At 39.9% G+C, this 25,429-nt stretch overlaps 1 protein-coding gene across 1 annotated transcript in view; it reads right to left on the bottom strand.

Annotated features, from left to right (window-relative positions):
• The window catches only part of DTHD1 (death domain containing 1), a 35,874-nt gene extending 10,445 nt beyond the window's left edge, over window positions 1-25,429 (bottom strand). The window contains exons 1-8 of the mRNA XM_034772220.1: window positions 25,147-25,429; window positions 18,616-19,444; window positions 17,773-18,103; window positions 16,809-16,988; window positions 13,936-14,180; window positions 11,188-11,352; window positions 8,746-9,035; window positions 7,167-7,411 (exon numbers count right to left, since the gene is read on the bottom strand). Coding sequence (XP_034628111.1) covers window positions 7,167-7,411; window positions 8,746-9,035; window positions 11,188-11,352; window positions 13,936-14,180; window positions 16,809-16,988; window positions 17,773-18,103; window positions 18,616-19,444; window positions 25,147-25,429 — 2,568 coding nt within the window. The remainder of the gene's footprint in view (window positions 1-7,166; window positions 7,412-8,745; window positions 9,036-11,187; window positions 11,353-13,935; window positions 14,181-16,808; window positions 16,989-17,772; window positions 18,104-18,615; window positions 19,445-25,146) is intronic.

Raw genomic sequence — 25,429 nt, forward strand, 5'->3', positions numbered from 1 at the left:
TGGGCCATGAATGCTCACAAAATTGGGGTTGGGGTGCAGGGGGGTGGGTGGGGGTGAGGGCTCCAGAATGGGGCCAGAAATGAGTTTAGGGTGCAGGAGGGGGCTCTGGACTGGGGCAGCAGGGGTGGGAGGTGTGTGTGTGGGGGGGGATTAGGGCTCCAGCTGGGGGTGCAGGCTCTGGGGTGGGGATGAGGGGTTGGGGTGCAGGAGCATGCTCTGGGCTGGGACCAAGGGGTTCAGAGGGTGGCAGGGAACTCAGGGCTGGGGAAGGGGGTTGAAGTGTGGGGAGAGGCTCAAGGGTACAGGCTCCAGGCAGCGCTTACCTCAAGCAGATCCTGGAAGCAGCAGCACATCCCCCGTCCTGCTCCTATGCGGAGGCACAGCCAGGCGGCTCTTTTACTTGCTGCCCCTGCAGCTCCCATTAGCCGTGGTTCCTGGCCAATGGGAGCTACGGGGGCAGTGCTTGGGGTGGAGGCAGCATGCAGAGCAGAGCCCCCTTGCTGCCCCTATGCATAGGAGCCAGAGGGCAGACATCCCGCTGCTTCTGGGAGCGCTGGAGCAGGGTGAGCCCCAGACCTCACTCCCCAGTGGGAGTTCGAGGGCCGGATTAAAATGGCTGGTGGGTCGGGTGCAGCCTGTGGGCTGTAGTTTGCCCACCTGACTTACATGCATACCTATCCTTGCTTGTCTAGTTTTACTTGTTTTATTAAGATGCTTTTGTTCTTTAGAAGCCAAAATCAATGGGAAGGACCTACATATAATTAAAATTTGTGGATCACACCACTGAGTTTAAAAATTAAGACAAACATTTTATGACAACTTGGCCTACAGCCTTTTTAGCCATGTTAGTAATTTTAGATCAGGTTATAAAGCACCTTAGCTAATCAAAATCTCCCTTTTAGCTACTAGAATATTAAACTGAGTAATCCATATTATCAGACTTTGGTATGCCATTCTGTTTTTCACTCTGTCACCCTCACTTTCAATGGCATGAGTCAAACTTTGCACCCTTGACCTGTGCCCAGTGGCTTCCCTGTAAGCTCTTCTGGGTAGGGACTGAATTTTTTTTTATGTATTTTGTGAAATGCCTAGCAGAATTTTTGGTGCTATAAAATAACAAATAATATCTTCCTAGCTTTGCCGTGCTATCCCAAATCTCTCATAAAGATCAAAGAATATGACACAAATTGATACAATGAAAGCCAATCATTTTTGTATTTTTAAGCCCAATTTTGACTTTTAGTCAAAACAAAGTGGAAGGAAAGGCCTGGTGCTTACTCAAATTCAGATTGCACAAAGCATTGCAAGAGTGTTTCTTTCTTTGGCTCATATCTCTTTGTAGCAGCCTCTTGGATGGGTTGTTAGCAGGGACTGAGTCCAGAATCAAACAATCAAAATATAAGCCTGCACTGCTTGAACTAAACCTATTAGCTGTAAATAGCAGCAGCCTCAAACTTTACATTGACAAGCCAGTAAAGGAGGACAAAATCACTTTATGGATTATGCTGCCCCCATGCCTGGGAATATGAATCCCAAATGTCTACGGTTCATAGCAGTTGAATTCCCTATATGGAACAGTAGCAGACTCATAAACCAGGCCTGGTTTACACTACAAAGTTAGAGCAATGTAAGCTGTCTTGTGTTGACCTACTTGTGCATGTGTCTACACTTACATTTGTTTTCCACCAATGTAAGTACCCGGTTATGGTGAGATAGTAACACCACCTCCCTGAGCAGCATTGATGGTCGATGTACTGAGGTTGATGCTGCACAAGTGCACACATTCCTATGTTGACCCTAACAGTCCTCCAATAGCTGTCCCACAATATCCAACACTGACCACTCTGGTCTCAATTGTTATCTCCACTGCCCAGGAATCACATAGACTGGAAGGCCCCCTCCCATTTAAAACCCTACACATTTTTAAAATGCCTTTTCCTAAGTGCCCAGCTTGGTGAGCACACCTAACAGCTCTCCGTTGTTTTATGCAGTTTCCCAACCCTCTTTGTTGGCTAAATGCTCCAGCTTGGAGTACACAGGATATATTAGATCTTCTGTGCCTTTGAGGAGGAGTGGCTGAGCAAGCAGAGCACTGAACCAGCCATAGTAATGTTGACATCTATAAGCAGATCTCATGGGGGATACAGAAGAAGGGATATGACAGGGACCAGCAGCTGTGCTCTGTAAGCAAAGGAACTGAGGCAGGCATACCAGAAGGCTAGGGAGGCCTTCTGTCAATGCAGTGCCAAGCTGCAGACCTGCCACTTTTACAAAGAGATGCATGTCAGACTTGGTGGAGACCCTACCACCACCCTGCACACCACCATGGATTGTTTCACTAATCTTATTACTGAATAAAATGCTATTATTTGGAACATAATTCATCTTTATTAGTTCACAACATACGTTGCATAGTGCCTATCAATTTTGAAAGCACCCACGTGTTGCTGTACAGTGACACACCTCACAGGATCAGTGACAAACACACTGTAATAATCATAAATCAAGCAACACACAATTCCGAACAAGCTCCCAAACAGCCAGGCCAGATACAGCACAGTACACCACAATACAATATTGTGGCTTACGGTTAAAGTAAGAGCTCCTTCAATGCTTCAATAAGCTGCATAGTTCTGCATTGAATTCTTCCAATATCCCTTGTGTCTGGCTGTTCAAACTCAGCAGATAGCCACTTTTCCCCTTTTGCTTCACACACATTATGCAGGACACAGCAGGTATCTATAACCATTGGGATATTTTTCTCACTGAGATCAAATCTTGTGAGTAAACAATGCCAGCATCCTTTCAATCTACCAAAAGCACATTCAACTCTCCTTCTGCACCTGCTGAGTTTGTAGCTGAATCTTTTCTTGCTGCTGTCAAGGTGGCCTGTGTATGACTTCATGAGTCACCCAAGATCACTATTGATTGACATTTCAACATTTGCTAATAATCATCTTCTAGTTGGAGGAGGGTGGGGAATTTCCTGCTTGTATCTTTAAGAAGACAGGACTGTTCAGAAAGCTACAAGTGTCATGCACTTTCCATGACCAGTTCACCCTGATGTTGGTGACGCATCCCTGGTGATCCACCAATGCTTGTATAACCATAGAAAAGTAGCCCTTTCTGTTGATGTACTCTTGGCAAGGTGGTCTGGTGCCAAAATATAGGGATGTTCAGGCTATCTATCACTCCACCAAAGTTTGGGAGCCCTATTGTTGAAAATCCATCCAGTATCTCCTGCATGTTGCTGAGAGTCAGTCCTGAATATCAGAGTTGATTTAACGGCCCTGCATACTTGCATGACAAGAGCCCCACAGTGGTTTTTCTGACTCCAAACTGATTGCTACCAGTCAGTGGGTAATCAGGCATTACAAGTTTCCACAGTGCAATCACCACCATTGATCCACTGTTAGTGCAGCTCTCATTCTGGTGTCCCTGCACTGGAGGGTTGGGGTGAGCATGGCACGCAGATCCAGGCATGTGGCCTTTCGCATCTGGAAGTTCTGCAGCCACAGCTTGTCATCCCAAGCCTCCATTACAGTGCAATCCCACCATTCAGTGCTCGTTTCTCAGGCCCAGAAATGGCACTCCACCATATGCAGCTGCGTTGTGAAGGCCATCAATGACCTTGAATTGGTTCTCACCATATCCCACAGCAATTGGTCCTCCAAGAAATCATTCCCTGCTGATTTGTTCTTGCAGCTCGGCAAATACCAGAGGATCCTGTGCTTGTAATGCTTATGACAATAGTGCAGAGCTGTGCAGGCTTCATGGTTCTGTCAAAGATGGTGGATAGCGAGGAGGGCTGTACAAGTTTGTGGAATTTTGAAAAAGTTTTGAAAATTATGGGATGGAGACTGTTGCACACTGAGAAGTTGACACCTTGGTCCCAGGCACCCCTGCGTGACTCGTTTCAACCCCACCATGCATTGCTAAAACTTCCTAAAAGACTATGTGCTGGACAGTGGCAAGTTGCACACTGGGATACCTATCCATGGTGAACTGCACTGTGCATCGATACAAGCACTCTGGGTGTGGATGTGCAGTGCTGACGCAAGGAGACAAGCCCATGCACACGCGATATGCTAATTTCAGTGGCTTAATGACAATGTAACTTGCATCAACCACAGTTTGTAGTGTAGACATGGCCAAAGTCTAAACCTATGTTCATGAGGATTTCATTACCACTAACGTGCATATGAAATTCCCATTGCCCTTTTGTACATAGACCAATGTCTTTTAAGAGACAGAAGTTGAATTAACTAAAGTACTTCAAGTATTTGTTCTTTTTCTTGCTAAGGTTAAAAAGGAAGGACAGAAGGCAATTCAAAATAGAAATTCTTGCCAACTGTTTCTAAACAGATGCCAGTTCTGTACACACAGAATATTTGCAACATGGAGAGATCTGATTATGATGCTATTTTTTTCCACTTGTAGTCTTTTATAGAGAAGCATTTCATTTTTGGGTGGAAAATTAAGTGCAAATCTTGCCATATGTAAGCAAACTATCCACAAATAAGTGAGCATTTCCAAGAACATACTTTTTTGTATTAATATTTTCATTCAGGGCAGAATCTGACCCCTTTCAGTCTCTCCTAAGTAAACTCATCACCACCAACTAGAGGAAGTTTCTTTGGAAACCCAAGGCTTGCACTGATCCCCTGAAGTGATGTATTACATATGTCTGTTATATATTTCCTATCAAGAAACATATTGAGAGTAATAAGGCCTATCTTGCTCAAGGGAATTTTGAAATTGCTATATTCAATATAGCAACTGCACAGTAGAAAAAAAGTTAACTTATTCTAGATCCACAGAAGAACTACAGCTCTGACATTTCATCAAATAACATCCTTACAAATGAGCAAGGAAGGACCAGATTTATTCCTGGTTTATTGCATTCTAATCTGTAGAAAAATGCACACACTGCAATTTCAGAGTTATTTAAAGCAGCCTGATTACACTCTTGGAATTCGCAAGAGGCAGGTATAGTATTAGGACACTTTGAGCCATGTGGTGGTTGGCCCTGTACAGACTTTCCCATCATTTGTGCCCATTTGCAAAAGGCAAGCCACAGTGAGGCTAGTGAATACAGCACTTGTTAAATGACTTGTGCTGCTAGAATTCTAAAAGGGACATGGCTCCACTCCCCACGCAAGCCAGCTCTGCTGGCCAAGTAGGAAGGGGGAAAGCATGCTGCACCTTTTCTGAGGATGGCAGATGTTCTGCTACTGCATGTGTTTATCTGGGAACTCCAGGAGAAATTGTTTGCTGCTTTAGCCAGAATTCCCCATGATGGCTTCTACTTAAGGAAACCATTCCTAAGCAGACTGTTTTTCTATACCTCAATTTAGGCCCCTCTATTGAAATTATTCAGAAAGAGCTTATTTTTAAACATCTGGATCTAGATTTTGAATTCCCCAAATTTACTTCCAGGGGCTGGGTTTGGGGGTGTCTCCAATAATAGCACATAGTTTTCCAGTCACTACATAGCAACTACCAAATTACCAATGTTCTTGTGCTTGCTTCTTTCATAACCATTGGTATCCATTCAGCCTTAACTTCCTTTCCACACTGGGAATAGAAGGTTTTATTGATAGCAAAGATGACCGTAAATTTAAATGAGGGTGTGTGTGTAACACATGTAATTAATGCAAATCAATAGAAAGTCCCACCAGGACATTTAAGGGCTAATGGTCTTTGCAATAGAATACAGAAAGCAATAAAAGGCCTTGGCAGGTGATTAAGTGCCAAAGCAAAGCCGAGGCACTTGATAGGTGCAAATGCAGGTTATTGCAAGTACCATCCCATGCCATACATAATATGATTCTTATTATGCACCAAAACGAAAGAAGATGAAATAAACAACAGAATTAGGGGAGGAAGGAAAGGAAACAAAGTGAAGCCTGGGTCCAAAGAAATAGATTTTCTTTAAGAATCCCCTTTAATTCTCCAGGGAAGTGCCACATATAACTGTTGTAGATAGCTCTCAAGGGAGGCTAACTTTGCTGAAAAGTTTTTGTTTTTAAAGGCAAAGGAGTATATTGTCTTATAACAGAATTTTGTACTATATTTCACTTAAATAAAACCTATCCTGGTGCAAAAATGTATACAACTTAATCATTCAGTTTCAACCTTTTAGATAGCAAAAAATAGCAGAGGGAGAGAAAAATAGAGTATGGTAATGGGGAAACAAAGAAGCAAAGAAGGCTGTTTCAGATCTGCAGAAAAGGGACAATGGCGGGAGACTAGTGCTATAAAAGTGGGAGGAATAGAATGAGAAATGGAGACATTGACAGTTGATGTAAATTGGCCTAGACTTCGATGGAGCTATGGCAGTTTACAACATGGTTCACAAGGTCTTGCAGCAAATCTGGGGAGGATTTTAAAAACAGAGTTCTGTAATAAATTGGGAGATGGAGTAAAGATGTTTCAGGCTGAAGGTGATACAATATTGGTATTGGAGGTCAATTGGCATTTCACTGTACCTTAGAGTCTGGAGATCTGGGTCTTGAGGAGGCAACAGAGTGACATTTCAAGAGAGAGAAGATTGTTGAAAATTGTATGCATGTCTTAGAGATGGAGACAAGCCAATAACACACATGACAAATTTATAGAGACTTACCAGGCATGCAAGGGGATGAAGTATTCAGGTTCAAAGATGACAGTATATCTATGGATACTTAAGAAAAATGGGTAGTCTAAATTCTTCCCTGAGCTCCCCCTGAAATTGTGGCTCTGCACCTTCCCAAACACTGGGCTCTGCCTTAAAGGCATGATCTAGCCCCTATCTATTTAATAGTAACTTCCAATACTGACCACTTGTAGCCATTCCATGGTATGTTTTGGAGAGCGGGAGGCAGGGGGTGAATTGCAGTATCCTGGATAAACTTCAACTGGGCAATTACATTCCCCCCACAATTTCAGTTGGATGAGATTCTTTATTTCCAGTCCTAAATTAATATCTGGTGGTGCTATGCAAGGTGAAAAAGCTACTGTGTTTCAACCCTGCCCTCAGCAGCGACATTTTATAGGTGGGTTATTCCTTTGTCTGACTGTAGTTTGTAAAACAAATTAGGATCTTTACGGATAAAGGATATATTAATCTCATAAAAATGTCTGGAACAGAGAGACTTCAAATAGTAAGGAGTTGTGGAACTTACCTTTGGTAAGGTTAGCGCTAACTTGTATAAAGGTGACTGGTCCTGATAGTCAGCAGGCAGAAGGGGTTGATCCCAGTTCTTGGCTATTGTTTCTCTGGTTATTTTGTAAAATACTGCAGTTCCCTTGTAATGAGGTGAGCTGTAGTTACCGAATTCATCCACTTCTTTGAGTTGGAGCTCCAGTCTGGGCTTTCTTTGTGAATGAAAAATAAGCCTGTAGACTTTTCCAAAATCCTTCCCATCATCTGTATTCAGTATAAAAAGATGTATTTCTTATACTGAGTTTTAATGTCTGATTCTATGACATATAAACACAGTCTTTTGGGGAGCAAGATAAGTCAATAGGACTTATACAAATAAAATTGTTTTCAGGATTGGGACCTAAACATGAAACAAAGAGCAACAGCTAATCTTTCCTGGCCACTTACATTAACAGTTACATTATCTTTGCAGTTAACTGCCTCAAAGTGCCTCTAAGGAGAGAGGTGCTGCTGATTGAAAAGCAATGCACATGGCATGATAAAATTAATGAAATACAAACCATGGAGAGAAGAAATGAAAGTCCATGTTGACAATGAATTTAGTACAAGCAGAAGATAATATTGTACCTAAGGCTCTAGGAAACAATGTGTGCTATTTTGTTAAATGTTACACTTTTTGAGGTGAGCAGCTGGTCAAAGTTCAGGGCCTTTCAGGATGTTCCACTTGGGAGGGAAAATTGATGATGGAACCAGGAGGAACCAAAAACCAGGAGACAGTTTTCTTGCACCACTGGTGCAAACTCCTTCAGCCTGCACTCCCTCTATCCCCTCTTCCCTTCCCCCCCAAAAAAAAGTTTTCTCAGTATGCTTTTTCCAGGGTTGTCTTACAATGTGACCTCTGAAGGTGGTAAACTACACACTCATAATTCATTTTAAAACCTGGCAAAGAAGAGCATAAATATTTTGGGTGGGATTTTCAAAAGTGCTTAGTGTTGAGCTACCTCTACTCCCGCTGCAGTGAATAGTTCTTACCATTGCAATAGTGAATGACAGGAGTTAGACCAACTGTGAGCACTTACGCAATTTCTAAACAATAGGCCATCATCACATTAATTAAGTCAGAGGGCCACCAACAACAGCATTAATATGCCCTAGATGCCACTATCCATTAAAGTCAATTGAGTTACTCCAGATTTACACTGAGGTAAATGAGCAGAATCTGTCCTTTTTGATTTAAAATCCATTTAACCCAAATGAGATGTTCTTAAAACAACCATAAAAGGAGATTAGTAGAAAAGGGAGGGCTATGGGTAAAATATTGGCCCTATTGAAGAAATTGACAAAATACCAATTAATGTCAAGTGGGCCAGGATTTCACCATATGAACTTCTTTTCATGTAATCATAGTGGAGTGGTTGCCTATTGAATTACAAGTTTACAAAAAATAAGGATTGAATGAGAACACCGAATTGTGCCATTTCAAATAATTAACTAAATGCAAGCTCGCTATTTGCAACAAGTGGAAGCAAGACAAAGGTCTATATTATATCAGATTTGTTCACTTGATTGTATTTATGTACAAGAAACAGCCAGTTTACCTGAGGCAAATATGTTGCCACTAAATCTAAAATGAATCTGCTCTCCTTCTCTTAGTTGAAACTGTTGCGTTGGTTCTGGAGGACCAAAGTATCCCTCCTCATGCAGGCTTTGCAGCTCCCAGTTCAGTTCTTTCGACAGAACCAGTAAAACAACTATTTTATGAGGGTTTTCTTTTTTCCGATATAGTACGACATTAGCCATGGTGCTGCGAATGGCTTCCTCCAGAGCCTGAATAAACAGAACTAGATGTGTATTGTCCATGGCAAATGAGAGGCGAATGACAATAAAGCTGCATTAAGAAGAGAGAAGAAAATAAGTAGTCCCCGAGGTGACGCTTAATTCTTAATTGAATGATAGTTTTATTTACCTTTTGCAACTTATCAAGCAAGATAATACAGTGGTTCAGATAATTGATGACCATTCTATCACATTTTTCCTCCTCAAGGTAGGAAAAAAATGCTCAGATTAGTTTCCTGGGGTATGACATAAGGCCAAAAGTCAAGCTGTTCAGGGCTGAAAGCTTTATTGAAACATTCCTCTGTTGTACATAATTTTTCTCCCATTAAAGGCCATAGGTAAAATTTTCAATTGTGAGTTTGGCACTTATCCTAAGTCCTATTGACTTTCAACAAAAATCCCATTGATTCCAACTGGGCATTTTAATAGTACATTTGAAAGGGAAATGAAATGTCTTCTGTGCTGTGTACCTTTTGGACCTTGTTGCCAGAGGATATTATTGACTTAAAACAAAATATGAAAGGCTAGATATGTATATGAATAACTCATGCTTCAGGGCATAAAATAACCACAAGCTGGGGGCAGGAAATTTTTTTCTTGCTGTCTTACAATACAGTATTGAATAACTAAATGGTCTTGGTTGTAATGGGAAGGTTATACTTCCATCTGAAACATCTACCAGTGGCATTGACTACTGTTACACAGAATATTAGAATAAATTCTCAGTGGTCAGTTCAGGTATGTTAATCCCTATATTATTTCAGTTCTCATAAAGACTCAAAAAACAGCCAATGAATCAAAATATTGTAATTGGAATAAGAGGGTAACTGGTTTTGAGGGAAGTAGAATTAATGTGCATCAAAAAATTTATAGAAATGATGACTAACATATAGTCTGTAGGATCTTCAGCTGAAATACATTTACTCATATTTGATCAACTATATTGTAATTACAAATGTAGTATGTACATTACAGAGGATAAATACAAAAGCAGTCTCATTTTAGACCTTTATACCATACTAAATGAAAGATTTTAAATAAGTATTTAAAACTATGTGAATTTATATATTAGTTTCATTTTATATTTTTAAGATATGATGAAACGGAGGCAATTTTGTTACATATTTTAATAGCAATATATTTATCATTCAGTATGTAGAGAGCTGATTTTTCTCTCTCCCCCCCCCCCCCCATGTTTCTTCCTGACGTGTTTACAGATCTTTTAACTTCTAGAGCCATTTAGATTATTTAACTGGATGGAACAATAATGCAAGATACAATGAGCCTCTCTAACAACATTTTCAGATGTAAATCTGGATATTTGACATGAATAAGATACACAACTTGCTGCTACTTGTAAGAAACTTAAGTGTTAGGTGTTCAGTGTTAGGGCATATCACAAAATTCTCTATTTTGCTTTCAAAATCATACAGTAATAAACTACAGTGAATGACAGAGGTAACTGCTGCACATGTACATAGTAATCTGCACTTTCAGCATACTCCCAAATACTTCGCAGTTCGACACAGTAAGGTCTTTATTCTAACATTCAAGGTTTTGAGCACAGAGACCTTATTTTTCCAGAACTCCAATAGACATCAATAGGGGTTTATCCTGCATAAAGATTGCAGCACTAAGCCCAATATGTATGAAGTCATGTGCATAAATTCTGGGGAAAACAAATCACAAATTGATTTTTGTAAGGTTTAAATGCATTTGTGTCAAGTGTGGTTAGACCTATGTTGTTTTGGTTCCCAGGCATCATCTATCATACAAAGTTTGTTGGCAGAATCTTTACATAAACAGAGAATTTTAAGTGAATACTAGAGAATATATGTCAACATCAAATCTTAAAACAGAGTTATGCTCATCCAATCAGGGAGCAGAAACACACTGTCCAATCAAAATTAATTACTATAACTCATATTTCAAATGTCAAGTGCATTCTATGTTAAGTTTGTGCACAATATGCAGATGAAGAATTATTTACCAAAATAAAAATTTTGGCATAATTATTCATAACATACAAATCTAAGAAAGTCATCAGTATATCACGAAACATTTACAGACTGAAAAAGCCAAACTTTGGCAAGCAAAATAATTCTTAGTGAATGATTTCTCAGCTCTAGTAAGTTCCCATTCATCAATTTGTTCGGATATGAATATTTTACCTAAATAATTTCTTTCAATTATTTATGTGTTACCTTTCTAAATACTCATCTACTTCAAAAGATACAAGTCCGTTCCGTGCATTCCGCACAATAACATCATCAAGCACAACCCACTCCTCTTCTTTGCTTCTGTAACCCAATACTTTCAAGGATTCACCGAGATTCTCTCCATGTTTTCTCACCGAGGCACTCATTGCCCTGGAAAACCACAAGACATGAGATATCATTACAAAGGTTAAAATAAAGCTCTGTGGATATTAAACACTTGTGTTGTAGCAGTGTCTTTTCCCTTCTCTTTAACCTGCCTAACTGCAGACCATCTGGTATGGTTTGTCTCTTACTGAAAAACTGCATCTAGAAAATGGCATGTATGGACTAGTTTCCAGGTATACTCAGGCTCTGTAATTTGGAAAGGTTCATGTCCAAATGAATGTAGTTAACCTATAGTCTAATACTGAGCAAAACTTATATCAAGGTTTGCTTTTGACAGGGTCATCTGATTTGCACCGATTCACCAGAAGTGGAAGTACGCTTTAGCCCTGTGCAAAACCAAAAGTCTGATCTTGGGGAAAATAAACTAGCCTTTCGAAACTAGTTATAGTTGTTATGTGAACCAAAATATAAACTCATAATAAGACAGTTAACAACAAGTGGGGAAATTACATACAATAGCACACTAAGATGCTGTCTATCGGAGCCAGAGAAACACAGCAGCTAGGAGATATGGTTTATTTCTGACTTCTTCAGCTAGATCAGAGATCTCAGCAGAAAGGCCACTTATCAAGGAAGAACAAAATTAAAATAGTTTCTGCTGAACTGGAGTGAACAATCTGACATGGGACAGACTCAATCAGGGTCACAAAAAAAACACAATGTGACCTCCTCCACCCAGCCTATCCCTATGAACAAAGCTTGACCTTTAAGGGCCCAATTTTCAAAAAAGCTGAGCTCCTTCACTTCCTATGGACTTCAGCTAGAGCGGTGGGAAATCAGGTGTTCTGAAAAAAAGCCTAAATACACTCTAAAAAATGGCCTGAGAAATTTTGCAGATATCCAAAGAAAGCAAAAGTTTGAATCAAGATTATATAGATGCTGCACAGTGTTTCATGGACACATAAGTTCAGCGGCTGAGCTTTTTGGACAAACTGCCCCCCCACACACACACACCTGTGTCCCTCAGGTGTTTTAGTTTAGTTTGAACCCTGTTTCGTATAGACCCTGAGTCTGTTTCTGCTCTGCATTATGTGTGTGGTATAAGCTTATGCTTTAAAGAGTTCTAAGACATTTATTGAATCCATGTTACAGGCACACTTCAAATTAGAACCTAGCATAAATTCAAGTACTTCTGAAGTTGAAGTCATATAGTTTACACAGCTCTAGGCTGATAGCATTGCTAAGTGTGGGCAGATGAGATGCAAGCATTTGTGCACCATCCAACATCCCTGGTTCAGGATATCAGTTTGGAACTTTCCACAAGCAGTGATGACCAACCTTGCCAAATCACAGGGTGGATCTATGATGAGGATGAGGGTCTACACGGGATTAGAATGAGACTTAATCCTTTTAAATAAAGTAATCTAAGGAAGTTTCCAGAAGTGAAAAATAGGAACACTTACTCCCTTTATCACCTAGACCCCTGCTTGTGCAGAAGCCTATTTATAATATATATTCCATCATGTAAAGACAATTTTCAAAGGATCAGTAGTATGGGTTAAACACCTCTTTGGGGTTTAGGGGAGGAACATTTCTAGGCTGACAGCAACCTGCTCCAACGGGTCCCTAAAAAGAAATTCCACTACCGCTGTTCCTACTACAGAGTTTTATGCAGGCCTTTACCCAGGGAAGCAGACAAGTGGGTTTCATTGTCAGGAGCACTTCATTAATCTGTCAGTTAAGAACTACTATTGGGACTTGTCACCAAGATTACCAAAAGTGACTAGTGATTATAGTTGCCTCTATTTTCTAAGGGGGAGGGGCTGATTTTCAGAAAGAAATGTGGTGCTGTGTGTCCACCCTCTGATCAAGCTGAGCAGTGCTGGGCACCGTGAAATTAAGGCACACAAATAATCACTAGGTTTTGGAACTCTTGACCCATATAACCTTCTGGCCTTTTAGAGTAGAGCCTGGAGACCAGGCTGGCCACCTGCCCATTATAAGGTTGCTGTCCTGGGCAGCTGGAAATATTGATTCTTTTGTGCGTTGGACTATTTAAGTTTCACATTGTACTTGATGTCATTAATGGCCATGAAGAAGCATTGAGTAGGAAACAAGACTTAGAGTGAGTGGTTTTCTTTAGTTTGTTCTGCTAGGAAATAAACTCAGACGTGTACAGCAATGAAGAGTGAATCCTGGACATGACTGTAGCTACACATTAAGAATCAAATGTTGCCACCCTGACTCGAATTGAGTTGTATTCTGGACGACACATGGAGTAAGATACTACTCAATGTGAGTCAAGGTGGCAAAATCTGGTGTTAAATCAAATGAAAACAGCTAAATTCTTCTTTGCTATAAATGTCTCAATTTTCCCCCATCTTCTGTTTAAAAACACTGGGTGAGATCCCCAGCTGGTGTAGGTCGGGGTGGTTTCATTGAAGAAAATGGAGCTATGCTGTTTTACATCAGTTGAAAATCTAGCCCATTATATTTTTGAAGAGGACACCTTCAGGACACTTTAAGGTGAAGAATCCATTTTAATATAAAAATGGTTTAGTCAGGACTATTTGCAATTCCTTTGATGTCTTGATCTTGCTGGATGTGTAGGTAGAAGTTCTCACTTACCGAAGATGATATGCAGTTGTAACCCTGGTTACAGTGGCACTAGATGCTCTTGCATGTTCTGTTGCATCTCCTGGTCTCTTTTTTTCTGGATTTGGAGGACAGGGTAGAACAACACTGACTGACTTATTAAATGGCTGGGATGAAGGATGCTGGATATGAACCAGTGGGCTAGTAGACACTACTGAATGGTACATGTCATATTTTGCCTTTAATATGGAAACCAGTGATGGCTCAATTGGCTGGACCTATGTATAACAAGTAACAAAATAATTAATTTACAAGTAATTAAACAAAATTGCTTTAAAAAAATCATTTTAGTTTAACTTCAGGAACTGGAGGAGAGTTGCATTTCACTAAATCTCTTGACATTTTTTTAATTGAGATCATATAGATTTTTTTTTTCTTTAACTCTGTTGAAGAGCTCTAAGGTTCTTCCTTTCTCTATCATTTTACCAAATGCACAACCAAGTGCTTTGCAACAGTGTCATCAGAAAATTCTGCCATTGTTAATTAAATAATTTGGACTCCTGTTACTGTGTGTGATTGTCTTAAAAGGTATCAAGTATCGGGAGTAGCCGGCTTAGTCTGTATCCACAAAAACAACAAAGAGTCCAGTGGTAACTTAAAGACAAACAGATTTATTTGGGCATAAGCTTTCATGGGTAAAAAAACCCACTTCTTCAGATGCAAGGTAGAATTTATATACTACCTTTTTGTCTGTATTCTTATATTAATTTTTTATTATTCTTTCTAGACACATTTTATTTGCCAAGAACTTTAAAGTCATGCCACTTCTCTGATTTAACTTGTTAATGTTTTCATTTACATATTACAGCTAGGCCAAATCTTGAGGTTCTTAGATTAAACTCTCACTGACTACACTGGGAATTTTGCTTGAGAAAGGATGGAGCATATTCATATCATTATTATTACAAGTAATTATTTACACATATTTACAAACATAGGGTCAGATTTTCTGGATGCACCAGATCAGAGAAGCTATAAGGTAGCCAGTTTTATCTCCCAGATTCTCTGTCCCTAGCCTTCCAGTTCTCTAACTTTGGACCAGCTGGTTATAAGCCCCTAGGAGCAATACACTATCTAGGAATAGCTGAAGCATATCATAGTCCAGCCATTCCTGACCTCCCTACTCTAGGAACACCCTCTGTGCTTGTGACTCCAAGGAGGAAGGAATAGTAACAGGTTTTTTTCAGCTCTATGTCTGCTGGGGACACCCACACAATGAGGTATTCCCAGCATAGGACTTATAGCAGTGTGCACAAACTTTTTCTGTCATGCCCCCCCTTACCAGTAATGGAATCTGTCTGCAACCCCTCTCTATTACTGCACAGCTGGGGGCAGAACTGGGGATGGGGGAGTAGCTGAGGCTAGAGGCAGAGCTGGCATTGGGGCAGAGAGCAAATGAGAGCAGAGCTGGGCCGGGGACAGAGCAGGTTATGATTTGGAGTGGAACTTCGTCTGAGAGCACAGCAGGGGGCAGAGTGGCCAGGCCTGGAGCTGGGCTAGGGGTGGAATGGAGCTGGGCGGGGGGGGGAGAGCAAGGGGTGAAGTGAGGCTGGGGCTGAGAGTGGAGCAGAGGGCAGAGTGGAACTGCGGCTGGGATCAGAGCTGGGCTGGGGTCGGAACAAGGGGCCGAGTGGAGCTGTGTCTGGGGGCAGAGCTGTACTGGTGGCAGTGTGGAGCTGCAGGTGGTGTTGGAGCTGGTCTGGGGGCAGAGCAGAACTAGGTGGCTTTCAACCTGCCATCCGAGGGCTGGCCAGGGCTCTACCACATGCCCCCCCCAAAAAACATTCCCCCTAGGGGAGCACACCTCACAGTTTGAGGGCCACTGACTTATAGGGAGATGACTCCTCTTTTTCACTTCCAGACTAGCTCAAAGGGAATGGATCACAGCGGAGAAAATTTGCCTACAAAATACATCACTGCCTGACCCAAAGACTTCATGCACTGTGTAGATTTTTTAATTATAATAATTATTATTATTGTTGGAACAATCTTGTTTCCCAGAACATAGCAAGCATATAAATAGCTACTGCTTCATTTATATCGGCAGATTATATGTTTACTATGACACTAAATGGTTTTAACAAATGCTATTTATGTTTTTGACACCACTCAAAAATGAAGTGACTGACCTCTTTCAAATACATATTGGACACTTTCATATAAAGCAGCAAGAACGTCTGCATGCTTATGCTTATGAAGTTATTATTATTCCTCAAGGGTTCTACTCTGTAGAAAGGCTAATCATGAAAGTGAGCAATTTATTGTAAGTGGCCTTCTTAATCATCTCAAAATGTGAAGTAAAAATTATCAATGTATTTCTGTTCTAACTCCATGCTTAAGATGAAAGGATCCATTTCAAACCTTTTGACTTCCTTGTTCATAGTGGTGAAACATCCACATGTAAAGCTGAAGTAGGCAGGCTTTTTCCAGGGGAAGTTTACAAGAATTATAGTGGATTGGAATCCATCTCTCCCTTATAGGCAGATGTCAGACAAGCCTCACATGTCTATCTGACTCTTATTCCTGCCCCTGAGCTGGATTATGGACTGTAATCCACACATCCCCCTGTGCACTGGATCCATAGAGTTGTGGATGTCCTGCCAAAACTTCCCTAGCCTCCTTTCAAGTTGGCCTGTTTGGAGTTGACATGAAACCCAGGACTGTTATGCATAAAGGTTTCAGAGTCCCCCTGAGTGTCCACTCCATAGCCACTCAGCTGTCTATGCAGTGGAACCACAGTAATAACACTGTTTGGAGGCCTTCCATCATTATGATGGGTTTCTCTTTGGAACTACTCATGTGACATGGACATGATGCGAAATAAAATATGAATATTTCACACTTACCTTTAACTGCATGGTCACTGGAGAACTGAATGTTTCTGGAGGGTAGTAGAAAGAGATTCTAGAATCCATGCTTAGCTTTTGTGAGAGCCCTTTCTTTGGAATGGTGAATGTTTCTTTTTTTAAGCATGACACCACAGAAAAAATACCAAGCTGGCAAATTTTCACCTCTGCAAAGGCCCCCTTTGTGGGAGAAAAAAAGATGCTACAATTGTTAGTAGATTATCATTTCCGATGGATGAACTAACTATATTCTGAGAAGCAAAATGAAAATAACTTAAATGTTATTACCATTTTGACAGCCTGGTTCCCTACTGTGTTACTCGGGTAAATTTCAGTGGTGAATAAGGCTCTGCGTCATTAACAAGGTTGCCATCCTATGTTTAGTAAGTGGGATGGTGGGTGTATGAAGATATAATTGTTACTCTTCTTTAAGTTAAATGCAAAGTAATCTCTCCTCTGTTTCATTTACCAAAGGATTGTCAACTTCACACAAATGCTCACATTTAAAACAAAACAAAACTTTAGAATCATCTCTATTCTGGGGCAAAGAACTTCTCCAATTTAATGTTTCTGAAGAGATGTTAATCGGTGAGTTTTGTATCCAATCAACCATGGGGAATCTTGGAGAGAAAAATACAATTTAGTCTAGAAAAAGATCCACACTGAACCAAATTATGCTCTGAGCCACCTGAGGGAGGAGGGGAAGATAGGCAGCTTTAGGTTTACCTTTGTGCCTCCCTATATTGGGGGTTGTTCTGGGGGAGTGAATTAGCACCTGACTTTTGAGGCACCCACAACTAGTGGAAAATGTGGGTCTTCGTGTTTAGGTAACCTTGGCAATATATGAAATTCATGATGGAAAGCATGGCTTATTAATCACTGCTTCAATTGCAAAATTTAACTCAACCTTAACTGTTCAACCACAATAGATCCTTTCATAATTCTCAGATATGAATTCACCAACCTTCTGGTTTCCCTGGCACCCATCAAAGGAAATGGGAGTTAAGTAACTTGATTGAAAGTTCATATCCATCACCTTCACCATGATATCTCGATAATTTCCTCTGTAGCGTGCAGTGAATGGGATTGCAATGTTGATAGGAAAGGGAATTAGTTTTCCATGGTCTAAGCATGCAACACTGATGACATTGCTGACCAGCTCCTCAGAATCTTCCACCACCAAGGAACTCATGTCATTGATGATCCTGCATACTAAATTTTCTAGAGTGATAGAAGGTGCTGTAATATAACAGGCAACTTCAGGTTCAATCTTACCACTCACTTCTGCTAGAAATCTGCAGAAAAATACACAGTATTATTCTTTGGGATTTTCTTTTTTTGTCCTATATTATGTAAGAAATAAAGTAATTAATGTATGCATTTAATATACTTAAATAATAAATACATCCAAATTATCTACCTATCTTTTCAGTTTTTATAAAGCACAAGGAACTCATCAGTAATACCTTGCATTAACTAACTAGTGCATAGGACCTAGAAAAATATAAGTGAGACTGATTAAAAATTTGTTACAAATTAGTGGAAAGCTGCCTAATTTTGGGACCTGATCCAAAGCTCATTGACATCAATCAATGAAATCTTTCTACTGGTTTCAATAAGTTTTGAATCTGACCCTTTATGTGCTCAAGATTTTAGGAAGCTACATTAAAATCTTCAATGCAGGGTTACATTTTTATTAAGTGTCCATGCTAAAGGGTGAACTGACCTTTATGCATCTCCATAAAGCACTCCATGCTGGAGTACACGCAGATGTGTGTTTACAAATAGTCAACTTTTCCATACTTACTCTTTGTTCATCCAGGGACTTGATCTTTCCACTTTTTCTGAATCATTTGTTGAAAGATTCATGGCAGGTGTATTGCATATATTCTCCAACCTTGTAGACTCAATTGTATTGTTTCTGTTGCTCCCAGTAATCTCATAAATTTCCTCGTTTCTGTTGTCATCTTTTTCTTCTTCACATGAATTCTCTGTTGGTTTGTGATCTTCATATTCCATCTGAGTTGGGGGTTCTTCACTTACTGTCTGTTCTTGATCAGAAAGATTAATTACAGATCTATCACAGATATCTTTGGATTTTCCAGATATAATTATATCCTCTCCATTGCTCCTGGGAACTTCTTGAAAAGTTCTATTTAGGCATTTCTTATTATAAGGCCCTGCTCCATGACTTTCCTCCTTTCCGTTGTAATCTTTTTGCTCTGTATGTGAACTCTGTAGTAGCTTGTGATCTTCATTTTCCATTAGCTTTGGGAAGTCTCTGCTTACTGCCTGTTCTTGATCAGGATTTTTTTCACTTAATGATATAGCAGTTTCTTTTCCCACTGTTTTGTTTTCACTTGGCTGGTCTTGGTGAATGTTTGGACTTTTACTTTCATTCATGGGAGAAGTTACCTGGAGTGGCTGACTTACACCAGCAGATACTTTCCCAGAATGTGTCTCTTCTCCTTCACACACAACTGTTTCATTGAAAACATCTTGAACAATCTGGGATTGAGATTTATCATCATGGCTGCATCTAATAACATAACATTTGTTTTTTGCCTCTTGAAGATGTGTAACTGTATCCAGAAAGAGTTCAATTATTTTTTGAAGACAACCCATAAAAGTGATATCTAGAAAAAATGTAATTAATTGAATGTCACTGTGAAATATTAGTGATAGTGTGCAAAAAAAGTCAATACGTACACAAGAGAGACAACATGGGTGAAGTAATACATTTTACTAGACCAACTTATGTTGGTGAGAGAGACAAGTTTTTGAGCTCCACGGAGATCTTCTTCAGGTCTGAGAAAGGTACTTTGAGACCTTAAAAAGACTCTGTGTGCCTCGAAAGCTTCTCTCTCTCTCTCTCTCTCTCTCTCTCTCCAACAGAAGCTAGTCCAATAAAAAAAGATTACCTCACCTATCTTGTCTCTCTAATATCCTGGGACCGATGTTCTTTCACCTTAAGAATAAATGTGCTTGCTTATAGAGAGCTGTATGGTAACTTGTAACTGAGAGCAATTATGCTGTTCATAGCCTCTAGAGAGAAAATAAAGCATGGGTGCTGGACATTTTGGGATTCCCTTTGTTACCTTACCAAGGCTATGAACAATGTGATTTCCCTCAGTTACAAGTTACCACACAGCTCTTTCTAAGCAAGCACATTTATTCTGAAGGTGAAAGCTTTACAGAGAAAGCAAATTTAAAACAATAAAAGAACCTACATGTATGCTAAAAGGCTAATCACACCAGCTCAAGTCTCGAGTTCTGGTAAGTGTCAGTCCTTCAAAACTCATAACTGGGTCTTCCTTGTGATTAGAAGTTCATAACTTTCTCAGATTCAGAATCAGAACAACCATGAATAGTTCAGTCTTTCCTTTGCACAACTTGGGCCTTTCTGGCTTCATGTATAAGGTGATCAGCAGACAATGTCCCACTCCTCAGGGCATAGTTTCAAAAGGCTGGGTTTTGGTTTGTTGGATTTTTTGGCATAAAGAAGGTGGGGGATTTGCATTCAACTCCCATTAGGTATTCCCCAGTTAAACCTTGGGCTTTAGATCTTGGCCTCATATACAAGACAATCAATAGACAACGGCCCACTCCTTAGGGCATAGCTTCAAAGGGCTGGGTATTTTTTAGTAACCAGAAGTGAGGAATTTGCATTCACCTCCCAATAGGAATTCACCAGGAAAACCACTTAACACTTTTTGTTCCAAAAGTACATTCTCAGGCACATTGTTCAATATAGTCTTTTGAACCGCTGGGTCTCACGTCTGTTACAATTCCATCCCTCGGGAGGTTACATACAATCCCAGCCCACAATAATACATAAACCATGCATGTAACACAATGAACTCCAAAGATACATAAACTTAATTCAGTAAGGCCTCCCAAGCACACCACAGGAAATTGCCATATCTGTCACAATGTGACCTTATAAGAAAAATGGATTATTTTATTTTCCTGATTTGTCTTGTCTTATGCCCTTTCCTGAAAATTCTTACAAAGAAAAATGTTCAAGGATTTTAGACGTATTACTTTTACAGCAACCCTCAAGCCTTTTGCTGTCAACTCTGTAGCAAATGGAGAGTTTTGGAACTGTCTCTCTTTGTTTATTAGATGCATTACAAACCTCTGGGAGCATTTCTCAGCATATTTCTGTTCATTACTGTGTGATACTCACAGGCTTGTTTTTGAGGTTAAATCCAGTGCAAGTCAATACAAATAAAAAAGTGATAGAGATGAAACACCATATGCAACACTTACCACTTGCAAAAGATTGAGAGAGAGAGAAAGAAAGGACACCAAATAGGGTGATTCTCTTCTGAATAGAATCCAGTAACTCACATTCACTGCTCCTTTTTTCACACCTAATGAGTAAGCTGTCTGGGTAAATCAATACCTTATTGTTTTCAACATGAAAAATAATTGTATTATATGATGATGTTATTGGTGTGATGCTATACATTAGATGGGCCTTTCCTTTCAGTCCTCGTTTTCAGTGGCTTATATCGGTCTCCAAAAATTACATTTTGGAAGAAAGTTTTTTATATTTGTACTTAGCCAAGGAATTAACATTTGAAAGATCCAAAGAAAATGTATTTATGTTTGTTCATTTACCAGAGTATGAAAACTACATATTTTTTATTGCTGAAGTTGGAAAAAAATTGTGCAGATGCATTTTTTCACTCTAGCAACTCTAAAATGGCTTGGATCTGAGATTTCACACTTCAAAAATGTAGATTTCAATAAAGGATGACTGCTTTCATAATGTGAAAAAAATGGTTGCAGAATAAAGAAATGAAAGAGTGCGTATAGCATGCTCTACATGTACCCTTACTGGCTCAAGTATGTGCCATTATGGGGCTAAATTGTGCATGATGTTTACTAATGTAAATCTGAGCAATTCCACAGTCTTCATTAGAAATACTTTGCATTTACAGATTTACTAGAAGAATTTGGTGCGTGGTTTGTACAGTAAACATAATCCATTCAAGATATCTCACCTTATGGACCAGCTAGAATATACTTGGTAAGGTAACAAAGGGAATCCCAAAATGTCCCTAAATATCCCTATACCATTCTGGCCTTAAAAGGGACTTCATTTAGAATAAAGTCCTATTCTCTTGTCCCTGTCACTACCATAGGCGCCGACTTCCCCACTTTCCCCTGGGTGCTTGACCACCCCCCTCTGCCCCTGGTCCCGCCCCTACTCCACCCCTTCCATGAGGCCCTGCCCCTGGCCTGCCTGTTCCCACTCCTGCCCTACCCCCATTCCAACTCCTTCCCCAAATTCCCGCTCTGGCCCTGCCTCTTCCCCACCTCCCCCCTGAGCGCGCCACTTTCCTGCTCCTCCCCCTCCCTCCCGGAGCTTGCTAAAGCTGCCAAACAGCTGTTTGATGGTGGTCAGGTGGGAAACGCTGGGAGATAGGTGGAGGAGTGTGGACACGGCACGCTCAGAGCGGGGGGAGGAGGAGGAGAAGGAGGTGCAGGAGGTGAGGGGAGCTTGGCTGCCAGTGGATGCAGGGCACCCACTAATTTTTCCCTGTGGGTGCTCCAGCCCTGGAGCACCCATGGAGTTGGCGCCTATGGTCCCTACTTCATTATCTACACTAGCCATTTCCAGCCCACCAACACACCAGCAGCCAGAGGCACAACTGATTGCTGACCCAATGCCCCTGCAATATCTGCAACTGCAACTCAGCCAATATGTAAAGGTCAGGTATTCTGTCCATTTATAACAGAAAAAGTGTTTTTATTTATATGTATTTTGATTTGTAATGTGTCTAGTCTTAGAGCTCTAAGCACTTCTACCAGATGTAAAAAAAAAAAATCAGTTCATACTATAACTCACAACAATTAAAAATTAATACCAAGAAAAGGATTCTACACTGACTAAATTATCAGTTTTGAGGCACTCATTCTGAGAATATCCCAATGGTCATCTCAGGAACATGATATGGGAGGAGCTCAAGTGTGGTTTCAAGATGCCCTACTAGAGTAAACATTCTCATTGTTTCACCAATCCTTTGAGGTAAAACAGAATAAGAAAGGCAGTGGGGGATGTACTCCATCCCTTCCACTCTTTCTCCAATGCTTTCTCAACCCTCAGAGTAGACTCCAAAAAAAAGCACCTGAAAAGCTAAGGTGTATTCCTCTCCCTCACCCACTTGTGAAAATTGCTGACAACATGCAATTAAATTAGGGGATTTTTTTTATTTAAATTCATCATAATCTCTCTCACGTATCAAATACATGTATATGGATGCATCTGGTGCCATATGTGGGGGAACCTACATTTTGGATCCTAAGAGTATGGAAAGAGGGATTCCAGAATGGATGGATAAAGAGGCTATGAGGAAGATCAGTTTCCAGTTGCATCTGAGATCCACTTGGCATAACAGAGAAGGGGAGCAGTAGCAGGACACAAACTCACTTCAGGGGTTTAAGCAAACAGTTAATACTGCTTATATCACCTGACAAGGCTTGCAAAACCTATTGAGCAATCTTAAAACTATTTAAGTGACCAAACTGTTACCTAATACTATAAGTAGGATCCAGAGCGTAAGGCTATTACAAAAACATCACCATGGTCGCCCACTACAGCAGAAACTATTTGCCTGCATCTAAGTGGTTTCAATTTGTGTGTTATTCGCTAAATAAAGTTGCAGCCATTAAGCCATTTCACCTTAAATTTGTCTCAGATTTTCCTTACAGCCTACACACGAGTTTATGTACAATGAACATGCGTATTAAGGCTTTAAAGCTGGCACTAGATACAGTAATACAAAATATTGCTACAGATGCCATGGATATTACATGTAAAGTGCAGTTTGGAAAACCCCCATTACCTGAAATTTGGATCTGAAATTTGGAAATAAAAATGTAGATTTTTATTTGAAATTTTCAATTTTCCCCAATTCCATTTTTTCCATATCTTGAGCCATTCTGAAAACTGAGGTTTGCCTATCCTATGTACCTTTGCATTTCCTGACATGTATGTGTTTAAAAGCTGAACCATATCAATACATAGTAATTTTAGACTATTCACCAACATTATATTAAAGAGGGGGGGGAAGGATAGCTCAGTGGCTTGAGCATTGGCCTGCTAAACCCAGAGTTGTGAGCTCAATCCTTGAGGGGGCCACCTAGGGATCTGGGGCAAAATCAGTACTTGGTCCTGCTAGTGAAGGCAGGGGGCTAGACTCAATGACCTTTCAGGGTCCCTTCCAGCTCTATGAGATAGGTCTCTCTCTATATATATATAAGAGCCTTTCCCCATGTTACAATGTTAACCTTAAAATTTCCTTCTGTGCATTTTTTTTAAAGCATGTGATCACTTTAAGGACTATGCTTTCCTTGTTTTTCTGACCTGAGATAACCCAGTTTCAGAATACAGTGGCAGTCTATGTTTAAGTGTCTCCTAACTTCTTAACTAACTCATTGTTTTATCTGAAAGAGAGAGACTATGGAAAAGAATCTTTTTGGAAAAAGAGAATCAGAGAGTTCTGAATGAATGAAAAGTAGCTAATACAGATCACATAGACATAGTTGGGAAAACCAAATTGCAAGCAGGTCTTTTCTCACTAGAAAGCTCTTGTATGATCTTGGATATCTTACAAAAACCATAGAGCTACGATTCATAAGTACAGGCATAGCTGAAGATCTGAGTCAGGAAATTATATCTCTCAGTTTCTTAATCCTGGTGTGCTAAACTAGAATATTATTAAAGGCAGAATTTGTATTTTTCTGCTATATTTGGCTAAATATTCTTGATGTGGTGGGATTTTGGGGAGATTTTTGGTTTGCAAAAGCATGCTATCCTTTGTTAAGGAAACTATTTTTAATGTGAATCCCACACTAAATAACATAATTGACCCATTAAATGTAAATTTGTGTAATTAAATACTATTAGCAGACTAGTTTAACAGTGCATTAAGAAGGGAAAAATCTAGAGTAATTTAGTTTCCTCAGGAAAGATTGGAGGAAGACTTTCTGGTTTGCTTGAACTGTGCAGGACCAGAGGGCAGAAGAGCCAAGAATTGGCCCTTAGTTGGTTTTTTTAATACAAATAATAATGCAAACCAATATAGATAAGGAAACTTTGTATTAATTAAGTTTAATTCATTATTCTACGTGGAAACCTTTTTTTAACTCACTATCTCTTCAGAAAAATACAGAGAAAAAAAAAAGTAAAATATATTCTACTGAAAGAACAAATATTGAAGTTCCAATGAATGTAAAATGTGACTTCACATGAGCGTCAGAGGGCAAAATTTGGCTTATTACATATTAAATAAATTCTCTTTATGTTAAACTCATCTTTACTTGCCTTGACTTGAAACCAATTGCTTGTGTTTGTTCTGAAGAGTATTCAATAGCTGGCAGGTGTCTTGTAGGATCTCTGTAGTGTGTTGTAGCTTTTGACCGAGGGAACTGCTGAGCTCTTGCATGAGAGAGATCAATCTAGGCACATACTCCGCTGTAGCTTCATTATCTTGAAGGTCACTCTTTAGAAGTGTTTCTCTTATCATTAGGTTTAGATGCCAAATCTGTTCCAGTACTTGACTTGGTTTATCTGTACCAGCTGTTATCTTACATTCAGCTACTTCCAT

Source organism: Trachemys scripta, chromosome 5 (assembly GCF_013100865.1).
Source record: "Trachemys scripta elegans isolate TJP31775 chromosome 5, CAS_Tse_1.0, whole genome shotgun sequence".
In the NCBI taxonomy this organism is placed as follows: domain Eukaryota; kingdom Metazoa; phylum Chordata; order Testudines; family Emydidae; genus Trachemys; species Trachemys scripta.